The sequence below is a fragment of the Macaca thibetana genome, chromosome 8, assembly GCF_024542745.1.
Source record: "Macaca thibetana thibetana isolate TM-01 chromosome 8, ASM2454274v1, whole genome shotgun sequence".
NCBI classification, from domain to species: domain Eukaryota; kingdom Metazoa; phylum Chordata; class Mammalia; order Primates; family Cercopithecidae; genus Macaca; species Macaca thibetana.
In genome coordinates this window covers 92864094-92881608 of record NC_065585.1, presented here as the reverse complement: position 1 = coordinate 92881608, position 17515 = coordinate 92864094, and the positions used below count along the sequence as shown (strand labels likewise).

The 17515-nt window shown below is 37.4% G+C and overlaps 1 protein-coding gene across 2 annotated transcripts in view; it reads right to left on the bottom strand.

Moving 5' to 3' along the window:
- The window catches only part of PCMTD1 (protein-L-isoaspartate (D-aspartate) O-methyltransferase domain containing 1), an 81359-nt gene that overhangs the window by 27390 nt on the left and 36454 nt on the right, over positions 1–17515 (bottom strand). Inside the window, exons 2-3 of one of the 2 annotated variants that reach the window (XM_050801796.1) lie at positions 15129–15530; positions 44–146 (exon numbers count right to left, since the gene is read on the bottom strand). In XM_050801796.1, coding sequence (XP_050657753.1) covers positions 44–146; positions 15129–15435 — 410 coding nt within the window. In that variant the 5' untranslated portion in view covers positions 15436–15530. The remainder of the gene's footprint in view (positions 1–43; positions 147–15128; positions 15531–17515) is intronic. The other variant, XM_050801797.1, reaches the window with a different exon arrangement.

The window sequence follows — 17515 nt, the reverse complement described above, 5'->3', positions numbered from 1 at the left end:
TATTAAGTGATTTCAAACCAAAACTATAGATATGAATACTTACTTATCAAAGCTATCACTATTTTTGATGAAGCTCTCCAGTTTTTCCTTGGCATATTCCACCACATCTGAATGAAGCTCAATCCCATGATTTATTCCAAAAGGACCTGCAATCGTAGCAGCATTTTTATAAAAGATATTAATAATATGCCCTTACAGAGCTCTTTTAAGTTCTGCTCATTTATACATCACAGGAGTACTTAAAGATGGCTTGAAATATGCAAATACCTCCTAGCTACAGATTTAAAAGTTGAATGGAAATCCATGTACATTGCTTTAATATAAAAAAGGAAAAAAAACAGTTTGCCTGAGTTTTCTATCAAAAAACACTACCAGGCATAAGGTTGAAACCTACAGAGCTGTCCCAAGAGAGGAGCTTATCTGGCAGGACAAAACTTCCAAAACAATAATATTTCTAAATGAAGTTTAAGTTACTTGCTATTATTTTATCATTTGCTAAAAAATTTGTAATTCAACATACTTAAAAACATGCGCTGACACAGATACTGCATGAATGTCTCGGGGCATTCCTATCCCCAGCCAGCAGAGGCTAAATTCCCACCCCATTCCACGCTTTTTGGAGCTCCCAGTGCCTAGCAGAATGTGGCCATCGGGCAGCATGCTGGACTTGACCCTCATGCTCCAGCGTATTTTACACTTCTCACTTAGGATTTCTCTTTACATATGCCCATGGATGGACTGACCTCCCAGGAAAAGGGGAATGAATAGAGGAGAACGTTCTCAGCCCCCAGAGAGGTACTTGGGCTGGCTCTTTTCCCCCACCCTGGTACCAGCTCACACTGAAAATACGAGGACTCAGTATCTCCTAAGGCTACCGTACATACATACTAACCTGCCCCATGACCCACATGAGAATATAACACACAAATTACAGTTAATCCCTTTTCAGCTTCTGAAATTGAGCCAACCAGGTTTTCCACTCAACATTTTTTCCTTTAACATTAGACCTGGAAGGTGTATTATTTTCAGTATCTTTAGGAAATATTTAACTGGATGTACCCTCCACTAAATGTCTAAAACAACAGCGCATATTTGGATTGTTTCTACTGACCATTAGGTACTTTTAACCAAAAAAATCACAATCATAAATTGTCACGTTTGAATGTTCAAACAGTACATGTAAAATATGCTTTGCTGTCTAAGAAATATCTAGACTATACAAATTTAACCAAAATGTTCAGATATAATCTTCAAACCAAAATCAGATAAGAATAATGCCTTCCCCTAGTATACTTTTATAGTTTTTTAAAAACACTAATTTTACTTGAAAAATGTGTTCAGATAGGAAAATTAAATAAAAAGGTGCTTGATTCATCAAACCACAACAGAATTAACTTCCTTTGCAATGTTTTTACATTTTACGAATTGCCCTGATTAAAACAATGTTAAACTTTTTGCTTGTTTCCTTCCTTATGAACTCTTAGCCTTCATCTGAAAACTGGAACATCTGTCCAAAATCATTTATGACTCCTTGCAATTACTATTACTAGAGATAAACTGAGTAAAACTAAAATCTTTTATATTCAAAATAATAAAGCAGACAAAAAATTTAACTTAGAAAAGCACACAGTGAAGTCACTTTTCAATACATTAAATGTGAATATTCTGAGAATTTGAATTTCCATAGGTGTCAACATATAAAATGTTTTAAAAAGCCAAATAGTTTTCCTCATTTAAAATAATTCAAATACAGGCAGGATGTGGTGGCTCATGCCTGTAATCCCAGCACTTTAGGAGGCCAACGCGGGCAGATGGCTTGAGCCCAGGAGTTTGAGACCATCCTGGCCAACGTGGCAAAACCCTGTCTCTACTAAAAATAGAAAAATTTGCCAGGTGTGGTGGTGCACACCTTTAATCCCAGTTTCTTGGGAGGCTGAAGCATAAGAATTGCTTCAACTCAGAAGACGGAGGTTGCATTGAGCCAAGATCTTGCCACTGCACTCCAGCGTGGGTGACAGAGCAAGCCTCTGTCTCAGAAAAAGAAAAAAAAAAAATCAAAGCTACACTTACTTATGTACACAGTAAGAAAAATACTATCCTATGACATAAACCTAATTTCCCTTTCTTCCTTTTAGGGTGATCCATTGACTATAAAACATGAGACGTTTACATTTTCATTATCCATTAAGAACCTAGGGTCAGGCACTGTGACTCACACCTGTAATCCCAGCACTTTGGGAGGCCAAGGTGGGAGAATTGCTTGAGCCTAGGACTCTGAGACCAGCCTGGGCAACACGGCAAGGCTTCGTCTCTACAATAAACAAAAAAGTAGCCGGGCTTAGTGGTGCATGCTACTTGAGAGGCTGAGGCAGGAGGATTGCTTGAGACCAGGAGGTAAAAGCTACAGTGAGTTTGTTGTGTTCCTGCCACTGCACTCTGGGCTGGGCAACAGTGAGAAACCGTGGTTTTGTTTGTTTTAAAAAAGAAGAAAGAAAAAAGAGAGAAAAAAAAATCTAGTTACATTTTTATAAAAACAGAAAAACCAGGGTTGCATAGATAGTCCAATTAAAAAGGTTAATATTGCTGGCACTCTATGTTTCCTATAAGACTGTATGTTCCTGTCACTGCAATTCTGGGCTGGGCAACAGAGTGAGACCGTGTCTTTAGAAAGAAAAAAAAGAGATAGAGAGACAGAGAGAGAGAGAGGGAAAAAAAAATCTAGTTACATTTTTATAAAAAAGAAAATCCAGGGCTGCATAGATATGAGATCAATTAAAAAGGTCAATACTACTAGCACTCTATGTTTCCTGTAAGACAGAATATGTAAATATAACAAAGGTGTTAAGAATCTATAATCAAAGCTTCTAATCCATAGTTCAAACTGCACTATTAACAGAAAGAGTCTGAATTTCAAAGTTCTAGGCTCTCAGTTAAAGATGCCACAGGTCTCTTTTTCGTTTTATTTTTCCTGCTTTCTGCTTATTATCTAAAAGCAAAGTGTCAACTTTTGCAAATAAGCTTAAAGAAACTTTCTTTTTTTTCACATAACTTGTTTTTCATAGTACTTTGACACAAGATATTTAATAATGATAAAGACAATTCATTAATATGTAAAGGATTTGACAAACAACAAAAATACACATGTAAAATATGCTATGCATTAATATCGAATGTAAACACCAATTATGATTTTTTATAGATGAAACTGTTTAATTTTCGATGACATGGAGGGACATCTCTAATGATAACTACTTAACAATGTGAATGGTAACTAACATGTTCAAAGTAAATTAAAAAGAAAAATGCATTAATAAAAGGCAGAATTTAAATAGCAATGTCACCAATATCTCATTTATTTAGAATGTGATATACACCTTGAATGCATTAAGTGTATAAAAATGTAATGCAATGCTGATTATTACAACTCACATTTGGTATCTATATTAAATAGAACAACAGGAGAATAAAACAGAAAATTGAAAAAGCATACATAGCTGCTTCTGAGAAAGGGGACTAAGAGATCTAGGGTGGTAAGGAAACATTTTTATCATTATATGCTTTTGTATAAAGTTTGTTTTAACCATTTGCATGTATAACTTTTTTCAATCAAAAAACAATGGGTTACTGAGTTTTAAAAAGAGCATAAATGTTCAAATAAATAAACAAGTAATATACAGCTAATAGAAAGGTACAAGTTGTCAATGGAAAAAAGTGAAATGGTATCCAAAAGATGATGATGTTAACAGGCCAAGTGAAGCATAAATTTGACTTAGAATTCCAATGTTATTTTGTATTCGCCAATGTGAAGATTTTTCTATGAAACAAGGGCTTAATTTTTGTAACATATATTTTTGAAAAAAAGAAAATGTTGACCTTTAATAGCTAAATATTAAAGAGAACATAGAAACATACAGTGAAGCCAAAGTTTATTAAAACAAATACAGTAATTAGAAATACCTAGGAATCTTTACATAAAAAATAATTTTTAAGGTTGACAAATCCCCATCGAGAACAGTAACAAATATACTAAAATCTAAGCTGCTTTCAAGTTTTCAAATCACATTCATTGGATCTAATTTTCTAATAATTGGATCTAATCTAGTTCATTTATCATTTACCAATTAGTCAAGAACCCAAGCTTGTACATAAAAGTCAATAATTACTCGATTTAGGCATCAAGTGTCTATGCAATACCAATTTTTTTAATTTATATCTATGTTCACCCCGTGTAATGTCCAACAGTTTGACAGTGTGGTGCCGACGAGTAGAAGACTGAGGCAGACCAAGGAAACCTAAGAGTTCCACACTGCATCTGAAGGAAGTTCACTGTGCCTTTAGTATTTTGTGTAACGCTAGTTTACAGAACATAGCCACAGGCAAAAAGTACTTCATAATACATAAAGTTCTAAAGGTGAAATAATTCAAGATCCATCATTTCAGCTGAGGACTCTGAGATCAAAATACTGGTATGGTGAGAAAGATAGATGAAAGGTCAGATGTCTTGGTTTCCAATCCCAGTTCCTCCTAACTGTTATATAATCTTAAGACCAGTCACTATAAGACCGGTTCCCACTGTATAAAAGGAGTCCCTGGGAAAAAGCATTAAATTTACGTAAAAGTACTGGGCACACTGTAACGTAATAGACAGATAAACTGTTGTTAAAAATTATGATGTGCTCTCTCCCCATATACAGGAATAGTTAGTTGTAGAAGCATAATTATAACCTATATAAAGGGTTCTCAACCCTGACTGCATATTAGAATAACCTGGGAATTTTTAATTTTTAAAAGTAGATTAAACTTAATTTGATTTAAACTGTAAATGCCTGGGACCTACCACAAACAAATAAAAAGGAATCTCTCAGGGTGTGACCCAGGGTCTGCAGATAATCCTAACATGCAACTGGGGCTGAGCAGTACTAGCCACCTTATTATAAAGCTCCATCTGAATTATTTTTTAAAATCTGTTTTGGACTATCCAAATCTCTGTTCACATTATAGTAAAGTAACATCAAGAGTTAATAGCTACCAGCAAAAGTATTTTGGCTAAAACTAAATATTCACCACAAGGGGGAGTAGGTGGATCAGTTATTAGGTTTCTATGAACTAATATAAAGTCAATGAGAATTAAAATATAAATATAAAAGGATCTTTCAAGAAATTACAATGACATTACTAATTTTAGTTATTTAAAATAAGGTATCTTTATGAAGATTTATAAGCAACTTTGTAAGTATTCAAGGAGAGTAACGGGTAAAAAGTTGACAGGAATAGGTTTCACTCTTTCCACGAATATCCTGTGGTATAATGCACAAAAATAAAACAGACCAAAGGTGAATAAAGGAAAAAGGAGGAAAGCAATTGGCGAAAGGCTAAGTAATTATTAACTAGACAATTAAGAGAAGCTGTTCTAATATATTCCAAACACTTATTAAGATATATTTATTTCTCCCATCCAACTATATCACATTGGGAAAAACATCAAACACTGTCAAATTTGTCCTGAGTCTTGCCATGTTAGCTTAACCATTCTGAAGCTAGTAAGATTAGACCTTGTTCTTTGCTCTCCAGCTTTGGGAAAGGCATCATGTAACAAGTCCTGCAATTTACCAGAAACACGTTCCAGTCCCTCGCCTCCTCTCAGTCTATGGCTATGCAAATGCTACTCTCTTTTATCACACATGAATCTTAGAAATATGTTTACAAAAGATCTCAAAGTGTTGGTTTCACAGTTACAGAGAATGGAACCAAGGCCCTAAGTAAACCATATCTCTAAAATGTCGAAATATCAAGAACAGATGTCACAATAAGTTCATTTACATATTTCTACACAATGTGCTAATATTCAAGACTAATAGGTCAAGAACAACCTATGACTATACCCCAACATGCGCAATGTAATATTAAAACAGAGATTAAATTTCTAACAAAGAAAATTCAACAAGCTGAGAAAAAAATTTGTTAAGGTATAATACAGAATAGTTTAAAAAGCTAATTTAAACACCTTCAGATTTTGACTCAAATTCTTTTTTTTTTTTTTTTTTTTTTTGAGATGGAGTTTTGCTCTTGTTGCCCAGGCTGGAGTGCAATGGCATGACCTCACCTTCGCATCCCGGTTTCAAGCGATTCTCCTGCCTCAGCCTCCCAAGCAGCTTACAGGCATGAGCCACCACACCCGGCTAATTTTGTATTTTCAGTAGACGCAGGGTTTCTCTATGTTGGTCAGGCTGGTCTCGAACTCCTGACAGGTGATCTGCCCGCCTCGGCCTCCTAAAGTGCTGGGATTACAGGCATGAGCCACTGTGCCCAGTCTCAAATTTTTCTTAATGCAATCATTTTCCCTGGAAGACATTTTCATCAGCTCTTTCATTCCACTGCACGTCTGTTTGTGAAGTACATGAAGATACCTGGGACCAGCATGGTAATAGATTCACATAAATACTCAATAAATATTTGCTAGACTAAATGAAGAACAGCCAGTAAGATTAACACCACACTTTTATTGCTAGTTCAGAAGCATCACGCACAATTTCAAGGGTAGGAGATGTGTCTTGAACACTTTCATATCCTCAGCAGCTGGCACAGGGTCTAACATAATACTTGCTTAAAGAATGATAAAGTACATAAATGTAGCTACAGTCTCAAATTTAAAAGGTTCACAACGAAGACTGAAACAAATGATATCCACAAAGTATAAAAATATTTTTCATGTCTTGATTTTAAAATAGTGCCTGACCAAAAAAATATGTTAAATCTATATTATCTGATGGTAGGGAATGATGCATGCCACAGAAGTAAATGTTATTAAGTACATTCCATTCAAAATTAATTTCTTATTAGTTTTAGCTGCTTGAAGAAATCTGTCAAAATTCAACAAATATTTTCCTTTTACTCCTAAATAAATTTGCTCTGACTCCAAGCCAACTATCCTTATAAAGCCTGTGAAAATCGCAGTGTCCTCAGAGCTCTATATAAAGTTATCTTCAAAGTGGGGAGGCAACTAGGTAAAATATACGAGAGGAAAACAAGGAAAATACTTCGAAGTATTTCTTTTGATACTTTTAAATTTTCAGCCCTGTGATTATGTTACCTACTTCACAAAATAAAATTAAAGAGGAGAGACTGGTACTCAAGCTTCTGCATTATATAATTTAGAAGAAAAAAGGGCTCTTCATTAAGAAAGGAAACAGAGGAGAAAGAAGAGAATTTGGTAACTTTTTGTCACATGTGCAAGAGGGCAGGAAAAAAGCAGTTGGGGAAAGGCTTCAATTCTGGAATCTTCTGTACACTGGAGAAGAAACAGGATGCAGGCACCATGTTTAAGAATCCAGCTTGGGAGTGCAGCCTGGAAGATCAAGAGTGTCCAGAGCTTAGTTGCCAGACCTTAGAGGCAGAAATCTATGAATCCTTTGCACGTGGATGTTAAAGAAAGAAGAAAGATTCACCCTTCACTATAGGATAAAGTCAAAGTTGCTCCCAAAAAAGGACAAAGTATTTATAAACATAACACATAGACATGTGAAATCCAAGGAAACAATTTTTGGCAAGGGTGTGGGAGGGTAGATGGACTGACCCCACAGGAACCAAATCCAGAGAGAATGTGAAGGCAGGTTCCAGATGAGACCAAGAACTCCAGCAGACCAAGCAGCCCTGCCAACTCCAGCCAACCTCTGGCTGTAACCTGACACATTCAGTCCAACATCCAACTCAGCCTAGGGAAGACTGTGTCACAGAGTAACAAAGATAACTCTGTAGGTGCCAGCTCCTACACAGGGAGATAGAGATTCACAAATTCTACACTTAAGGAAACAAATTCAGAACGGTTTAGTACTTTTCTCGAAGTAACACGCAGTCAATTCTCATTATTTACTGTGTAATAGTTATGTTCTAAAAAATACAGCAAACATTGAATTGGCAAAAAAATGAACTGTTGCTCCTTAGGAAAATATGTACATACATAAATATATCAAACAGATTATAATATTAAATCCTGAGAACTCATCCTGGTAGAGGCTATATTATTTATTTTACAAAAGAGAAAATAAACTTAAGAAGTGTTAGTGACTTGCCTGAGCCACCCCACGAACTGTTGCCAGAAATGGGATTCAAGTCATCAACAGGCCCCAGCGCAGACTGCAGCTTGTGACATGCCTTTGGTCATCTCTGTATGACCACGGAGATAAGTAGGCAGAGAGAGCTTCACTTTATCCCACCTCAGCTAGGAAGATGCAAAGCAGGAGACTCAAATTTTTTGTTACGCTCTGCAAGCTCGCAAGTATCATAAAAGCAGTGTGGGTTTTGATTTGGGGAGTTCAAATTAAGTATTAGTAAGTAGGTGAATTCTCAAGAGACAAAATTTGCAAATAGTAAGGATTGGCTGTATTTGCTACATAGACAACCTTGGTTGGGAAACAGTTAATCACAAAGATAAAACTCAAAATGCTCAGAGAACCACCTAAGCCACTTCACATCACTGGAGAAATTTCCTCCTAACTTCTAAGAATAGTATGAAAAAATATAACCAGAAGAAATTAGTATGAAAACTTTGTAAAACCTGTATTGCTTCCTAATATTTATTATTATTATTTACTATTACTGTATAATCAGCAGTAATATTATTCATAAACACAAAATCACCTGGGTATTGATTTTCAGAGTTAGCAGCAGTGAAAGAGGTGGTTGTCAGTAATGACTTCTACTGCACAACCAGTGTAAGTGAGAGGGGAAAAAAAAAAAATCTAAGAAATAGAACAGTGGTGGCAACTCCATATGGAGCACAAGGGCAGAAAAAAGACGCCCAGAAGCCTAACTAGGACTAAAAAGTAATAGTTCAAATAGTTAAAGAGTTTCATGAATTTCATAAAATGTGATTAGCCTAAAATAAAAGGTTGTTTTCAAAACAGATTTGCTGACAAAGCCCCAAATAAATCACCTATTGAGAACAGATGGGCCAGGCGCAGTAGCTCACGCCTGTAATCCCAGCACTTCGGGAGCCCGAGGCGGGCAGATTACAAGGTCAGGAGATTGAGACTATCCTGCCCAACATAGTGAACCCCGTCTCTACTAAAAATACAAAAATTAGCCGGGCATGGTGGTGCATGCCCGTAATCCCAGCTACTTGGGAGGCTGAGGTAGGAGAATTGCTTGAACCTGGGAAGCGGAGGTTGCAGTGAGCAGAGATGGCACCACTGCACTCCAGCCTGGGCAACAGAGCAAAACTCTGCCTCAAAAAAAAAAAAAAAGGGCCGGGTGCAGTGGCTCACACCTGTCATCCAAGCACTTTGGGAGGACGAGGAGGGTGGATCACCTGAAGTCGGGAGTTCGAGACCAGCCTGACCAACATGGAGAAACCCTGTCTCTACCAAAAATACAGAATCAGCCAGGCGTGGTGGCACACACCTGTAATCCCAGCTACTACGGAGGCTAAGTCAGGAGAATCGCTTGAACATGGGAGGCAGAGGTTGCGGTGAGCCAAGATCATGCCATTGCACTCCACCCTGGGCAACAAAAGTGACACTCTATCTCAAAAAAAAACAAAGAACATTATAATTCCTAAAAAGAAAAAAAACAAAAACAGAGCGAGGCATGGTGGCTCACACGTGTAATCCCAGCACTTTGGGAGGCCAAAGTGGGCAGAACACTTGAGGTCAGGGGTTCGAAACCAGCCTGACCAACATGGCAAAACCCCGTCTTTAATACAAAAAAAAAAAAAATTAGCCAAGCGTGGTGATGCACACCTGTAGTACTAACTACTCAGGAGGCTGAGACATAAGAATCAACTGAACCAGGGAGGCAGATGCTGCAGTGAACTGAGATCACATCACTGCACTCCAGCCTGGGCAACAGGGTGAGACTCTGTCTCAAAAAACAAAAAGATTTCCTTTAAAAAAAAAAAGAAAAAGCGTTAACAGTATAGAGGAAAAGCTGAGGTTTGTTTTGATGCATAAAACAGAGTATATCTTATAGAGAAACCCTGATACCTGCAGAATGTGTTTTTTGTTGTTTTTGAGACAGAGTCTTACCCTGTAGCCCAGGCTGGAGCGCAGTGGCGCGATCTCGGCCCACTGCAAGCTCCGCCTCTCGAGTTCACGCCGTTCTCCTGCCTCAGCCTCCCAAGTAGCTGCGACTACAGGTGCCTGCCACCACGCCCGGTTAATTTTTTTTTTTTTTTATTAGTAGAGGCAGGGTTTCACCGTGTTAGCCAGGATGGTCTCGATCTCCTGACCTTGTGATCCACCCACCTCGGCCTCCCAAAGGGCTGGGATTACAGATGTGAGCCACCACGCCCAGCCCAAAATGTGTTTTATCTTACCAAGAAGAATGAGAGGTGAGGAATGGGGGAACTGACCATCCTGGATCTCCCTAATTTTTCAGCTTAAAGTAAGTTAATAAAGAACATTCTTTAAGAGGCACTTAAAAGAGCATGAAAAAACATTTGAAAATTCTATTTGTGATAAAGACTTATATCCAAAATATATATAAAGAATACTTACAATTCAATAATCAACAACCCAATTAACAAATAGGAAAAGATTTGACTAGTCATGTCACCAAAAAAATATACAAATGGCCCATAAGCATATGAACAGCTATTCCATATCATTAGTGATTAGGGAAGAGCAAATTAAAACCACAATGAAATGCTACTTTATATCAACTAACATCGTTCTTTAAAAAACGAAGTAACAAGTATTAGTGAGGATGTCAAGAAACTAGAACCTCATATAACGTTGGTGGGAATGTAAAATGGTGCAGCCACTCTGGAAAACGCTTTGTTGGTCTCTTAAAAACATAAATTTACCATACAGGTTAGCAATTCTACTCTTTTAAGAATCTACCTAAGAGAAATGAAAACGTATATCCACACAAAGATTTGTACCTAAATGTTCATAATGGCATTATGCATAATGGCCAAAAACTAGTAACTCAAATGTCTATTAACTGGTGAATGGATAAACAAAATGTAGTGTGTATCTACATGATGAAACAGCATTCAGCCACAAAAAGGAATAAAGTACTCAGACATGCTACAGCATGGATGAACCCTGAAAATGTAATGCTAAGTGAAAGAAGCTGGATTCAGAACACCATACATTGTATGATTTCATTTATATGAAATGTCCAGAAAGGACAAATCTATAGAGACAGAAAGTAGGTAACTGGTTGTCAGGGACTGGCTGAGTACTGGGAGTGGATGCAACTAGGCATGGGGAATAATCTTTTCAGCACATTGGAAGTATCCTCAAACTGTATTGTGGTAATGTCTGCACAACTCAGCAAACTTAACTAAAAATCATTGAATTGTACTCTTAAACGAGTAAACTTGATGGTATGTGAATTATACCTCATTAGAGGCAGAGGGAGCGAGAGAATATGCATAAGCATGCAGGCAAAAGAGAGAAAGCACAAGCGCTGAGGTCAAAGGCGATATAGGTTAGCTGAATAAGGACCACCTAACATCCCATGACAAAGAGTGAAAGAGTGTAGAGGTCAAACATGATGGCAGCAGATAGCTTAACTAATGCTTTTGAATAACATGGCAACTGCAGTAAGTTTCCTGCTTACCAACTGTCACCTTTAGGAAAGAATGTTGTAGCAGCAAGGTAGTGGCATCTATAGTGCTGGATGACACTGGCAGTCTCCCCAAAATCAATCCTAATAATTAGGGAACTAGGCAAGAGACTAAGAGAAAGTCATTAGGTGGGATGAATCTGTATATGTTTTATAAGATACCTAGAATTTTTATAGTATGGATTATACAAGAATATGAAAATGAATCCCTAAGTAAAAAGGATCAGGATTGAGAATCCCTACCTGAATCACAAAGAGTTTATCATAATAACTTGCCTTCGCGGTTCTGATACTCAATTCAGTTATGGAAAGCAGAGGTAAAATATAGGACGTGGGAGGCTGCTTTTTTTGCATCCTATTTTTCAATGGAATTCCCTGAGAATGAAAAGACAGTACTGAGAGGAGAATCAATTAAGTACTAGATCTTTATGAAAACCCTTAGTTCAGGGAAAATATTTAAGGAGAAGCAAGCAGGACATGAAGAATTACCTTCAATTTGAAATTCAAAAACATGTCTCAATGACACATCTCAGGAGTTGGAGTGATCTATTCTCCGTTGTCTTCAATAAAAGTAAATTTATGAATAATTCCCTAAAGTGTGCTTTAATCATAAGAAATTTTCTAAGGAAAACCCAGTACAAAAATTAACCATGCGTATTGGTACTCCCAGCTACTCAGGAGGCTGAGGCAGGAGAATCACTTGAGCCCAGGAGGTCGAGACTGCAGTGAGCCAAGACCGTGTCGCCACACTCCAGCCTGTGCAAGAGACTGCGACACTGCCGAAAAATAAATGAATAAATTAATGATAAAAGAAAAACCTAACTTAGTCTCACTGAATTTGTGTTTCTGGATTTGTGTTTCTGGAATGAAGTGGAAATTCCGCAAGGGGTATCTTCCTTAACTGTGTTACCAAATCACAGATGCCCCACTCTCCCTACTTCGGCCGGGACTCCTCCAGAGTTTACTACTAAATATGTACTACCCATAGGACCCACTGTCTATGGGGAGCACCCGTTATCCCCATCTTGTTAGTGGAAAAGAAAAATGGCTGAGCCATAGTGTTATAGTTTTTTTGTTTTAAATAAAGAACTTCTGTTAATAAGGTGGCTGTGAAGCAGTGGAGCCAAATTTGATTCACTACACTCAGATAATCACAGGGAGCACATGAGCATGCTCCTCTGGATCTAGTTCTAAGTGATTTTTACGGATGTATACCTTCCCCTCCATGACATAAAACACACACAATACACAAACTAAAAATAGAAAGCAGGGTAAAAAAGATAAAGCTTCCTTAGAAGCCTGGTGAATTTAAGACTTATTAGCTGTAATCATAGTTTTACAGACTGTTGTTTCTGCTTCTCCTTCTTTAATCTTTCTCACCAAAGGAATATTCTTAATCAAAACGAGAACAACTATATCTTGGTCTTAACTTAGCAGGATCACATGAAGATAAATCCTGGAATAGTATCCAGGAGCCACTGCCATATATGTAAGATCCATGATTCCCTAGAGCCTTGTAACAGGAGGAAACCATCTAGCGCATTGCAGATCATTTACACCAGTGGTCCCTTTCCCCACACTGCCCATGTCATGGATTAAAAGACATTCATGATACAACAAGTTTGACATCTGCCTACAGTGCCATCTGGCCACAGACATCTAATCTCTTGGAGCCTGGGACTAGGCAATGAGTCTAAGAAGGCAACCTCATTGCTGGCAAGATTGCAAATTATGATGCATACCTCCCCCATCCCAAGTTTGGCTAGATTGACCTCCCTCAGCATGAGCCAGTTGGCATATACTAGAGAAGTGGAAGACAGAATAAACAGGCACTTTCAGGCTGGCCAAACATGGTATAAGGCTTGGACTCCAGCCCAGAGTTGCCAGAGCTGGTTAAGAAATGTTCAAGGATAGCAATTCCCATTTTTTTTTAAAGAAGCAGCTCTCCCTACTCTCACCTTTAGATTTTGCAGACTGTCTCAAACCCTATAGATTCCTTTTTCAAAGAAAACTGGTGATAGAAGTGACAGACATCTGGAAGTTCCAACCTGTTAAGAAATTCCTGTCTCAGGACAGGGAGGAGGGCCAAATTTAAATGCAAGCTTCTAAATTTCTCTTTATCGATGAAAATTAATAATTTCCTATCACCTTTGAGCAGTTCTTATACATTAGGAACTAATTCAGTTGCAGAATGAAAGGCTTCCACCCCCACTCTTTTAAATGAAACAGATGGGAGGTCCCATGACTAACAGAGTAAGGAACTAGCTAGTGTGTACAGAGGAAATTTCAGACCTGACTATACGTTAAAAGTCATAATGTGACCACATCATTTATTGTCCAAACTCAGACACTTAGAGGAATAAAAGGACACTATTAATACTGACAATAGGAAAACAGAGATAAAGTAGGACTGTCCCAGCATACTGGAACATAGTCACCCTACTAGAGGATATGTCATTCTCTATTTAAAATTCTTCAATGATTCCCCATCACTTTAGAGTGAATTTTACACCACATTCTCATCCTTATTAATTTAGGGATATACCTCAACTATAGTACCTATCAGACTACATGAAGGCTGTTGATTTTCTTATGTCTTCTCACACCCCACCCACCCCCTCAAATAATGCTCTATTTTAACATATGCCACACAGTAGCAGCCAGTGAATACAGCAGCTGAACTAAATGGCTTGGTAAACTTCATAGTTGGTCATCCTCCATCCAACATAATGTCTTACAGCAGATCTTCCTCCACCCATGTGTCTTCCACCTATATTCCATACTATCCAGTTGTCACTTCCTAAATATGTGACTTTCAGGCAAGTTATTTAACCTCCCTGTGCCTTTGTTTACTTGCCCATATAAAAGGATTAATAATAGTCTGTACTTCAAAGGAGTATTAGGAACACGGAATGAGCTAATACACACACACTGCTTTAAACAATACCTAGCATTTAACACCCAGTAAGCTCTTTGAGGGCAGAAATCTTAGTCCCTTTTGATCACTGCCATATGTACATGCCAGGAACAACGCTTGGCAGAGCAAACACTCGAAAAGTTTGCTGAAAGCTTAATGAACATATACTTCTTTCTTCTCTATTTTTCTCCAATCCCTTGCTTTACTCTGATAGTGCTACATCTTATATATCCCACATTCTCCTGTCTCTCTAACAAAAACCTGGCACAATGCTCTTAGATAACCATCAAACTTTATATGCCAGAAGACAGAACACTCTACCTGAAATAGATTAAATATTACTCCTGAGTTTCCTGCCTACCAGCGCTTGACTTGAAGTACAGACAATGACTAACAGAGAACAGTCAGTTCCCAGAGCTACTGTAAGTTGAGGATTACACGTGGGAACTATCAGGGTAAGGACTGGGAATGAAAAAAGATTACTACTACTTTGTGTTTTCACATCTAAGTAAGGAAGATACCTACATTGAGTATACACATTCAAACATACTGTATACAAAGTTACAACTCCTATAAATCATAAACCATAATACAAAATAGGCTTATTTTTTAAAATAGAATTTTACAAAAATAAAATTACCTAAAATTAAGCCCACCATTGTACTTAAATATCCGGTTCCACTTCCCAGGTTAAGAAAAGACAATCCTGGTTGAAGTTTCAATGCTTCCATAACTTCAGAATAAATGCAAGGTGCTGACAAGTGGATGTTTCCATGCTTCCAGGCTAAGTCTTTGTAAGCATTGTCTCTGTAGCCTTCCAAATAGTAATCTCCACGATCAATCGCTCTGAAGGCTTGCTCCACTCTTTCAGTACGAATATACTGAGCTTCTTTTAAATTATCAATTAAGTCATCATTATCTTCCCCAGCACTCACAGCTCCTCCCATGATAGTATTCAAATCAAATCATAAATTTAAAAATGAAATAAAATTAGTAGAAATGGCTTCCAATATTGCACTTGATTTCCAAAAATAAATTAATCCTGGAAGGGAAGAACAAAAATAAACAGGTTTAAATTAATGCTCAAAAGCAAAATAACTCGTTTATTAAATGTATGTCATTATAATTAACTACCATTTCTCATGGAAATATTCTGCTCCAGGCATAGTGCTAAACTCCTTCTTAACTATATTACTTTATTTAATCCATATAGTAACCACAAAAGGTAACTTATATGATCTCAACTGTACAGATGGAAAAACTGGAACACAAAGAAGTCAAGTAAGTCACCTAGTACCGTGAAGCCCATTATGGTGGCCACTAGTTACACATGGCTACCTAGATCTAAATTAATAAAAATTAAATACAATTTAAAATTCCATTAGTCAACCTACCTATATTTTAAGTGCTTAATAGCTACTTGTAGCTAGTGGCTACCATATTGGACAGCACTACTCTGCAAAGTGACACTGTCAAGACTTGATCTCAGGTCTTTAAAGTCAGAAACCATGCCTTTTTTTTTTTTTTTTTTCAAGATAGGATCTCACTCTGTCAACCAGGCTGGAGTGCAATGGCATGATCTTGGCTCATCCCCTCCCGGGCTCAAGTAATCCTCCCACCTCAGCCTCCCAAGTATCTGGGATCACAGGTGCATGCCACCACGCTCAACTAATTTTTGTATTTTTTTGTAGAGATGGGGTTTCACCATGTTGCCCAAAATAGTCTCAAACCCCTGAGCTCAAAAGATCCATCTGCACTGGCCTCACAAAGTGCTGGGATAACAGGCATGAGCCACAACGCCCGACCTCCTCCATGGTCTTAATCACTGAGCCACACTGGCTTCTTTACAGTATAGTATAGTATAGTATAGTATAGTATAGTATAGTATAGTATAGATTAATTTTAAAAATTGATTTTAAATTCCTGAACTTAAAAACAATTTGAAAATGCACTACATAAATTTAAAATGTTAACACACAGAACAACGTATTACTCGAAACACTGAACATAAAATGCAAAATACACAAACCCCAGACTCATGTTTATTAACACACTTGTGTGCTCTCTGATAGTTTTGTTTAGCAAACCTTGTTGTGATAGAAACCACAAATTTTATTAACAACTTCAATAGTCCAAGCACTAGAACATATGTTTTATACACATACACACACACACACACACACACACACACTCTGAACTTAAGAGATTAAACTCAGCATCTGAATGCATCTAAGTGCAATTTGAGAAAACTTAAAACATTTCAAAACATAATACTGAATATACAATTTAAGTTTTATTCAACTATTGCTAGTAAGTTAATGTATCAATTTCTGAATTAATAAATCAGTAGAGGAGAACATGTGAAATGAAATACCCATGGCCAGTAACAAGAGTTATGACAGTTAACTCTGGCAAGGCTGTACTCCAACTCTCGACCCTAAAGAAGTATACCAATTAGGGTCTCAAGTATCCCTAGGGTCCTCAGGCCCCTGGCACCACTGGGGCAGCTCCCCCAGTACAGCCTATCATATTGTCTTTGTGTCCGCTTTGTCCTTTCCTACAATTGCCTCAAGAACTTTTGGAGTAGAGGAAATACTGTGAATTCACATTTAATTCATTCAAACTCACTCATAACAAGTTGGCTGGCTCTAGCACCTTCAATCCTCAGAAATACGTTAAGTATAAGGGCTTACAGCACCCATCTCCTCAATGAATATATTTTGTAGAATGTAGTGCAATGGGAGATGTCAATTCCCTATTCCTTCAACAAGTCTTGGCTGTGGCATCTCGACTTGCTGAGTCCAACTATAGCATTTCAAGACTTTTTTTTTTTTTTTTTTTTTTTTTTTTTTTTAAATAACATGGCCTTTAAGCACAAGTCAACTTTTTCATCTGGCACTCAGAGTGAATCTTTTCCTAAGGTAAAAGAAAAAATGGTTATATTACACTAGGAGATAGTCTTTGTCAGCATCCAGTGAGGCATCTGCCTAAGGATTTCGTAAGAACAATTCTGAGACACAGATATTT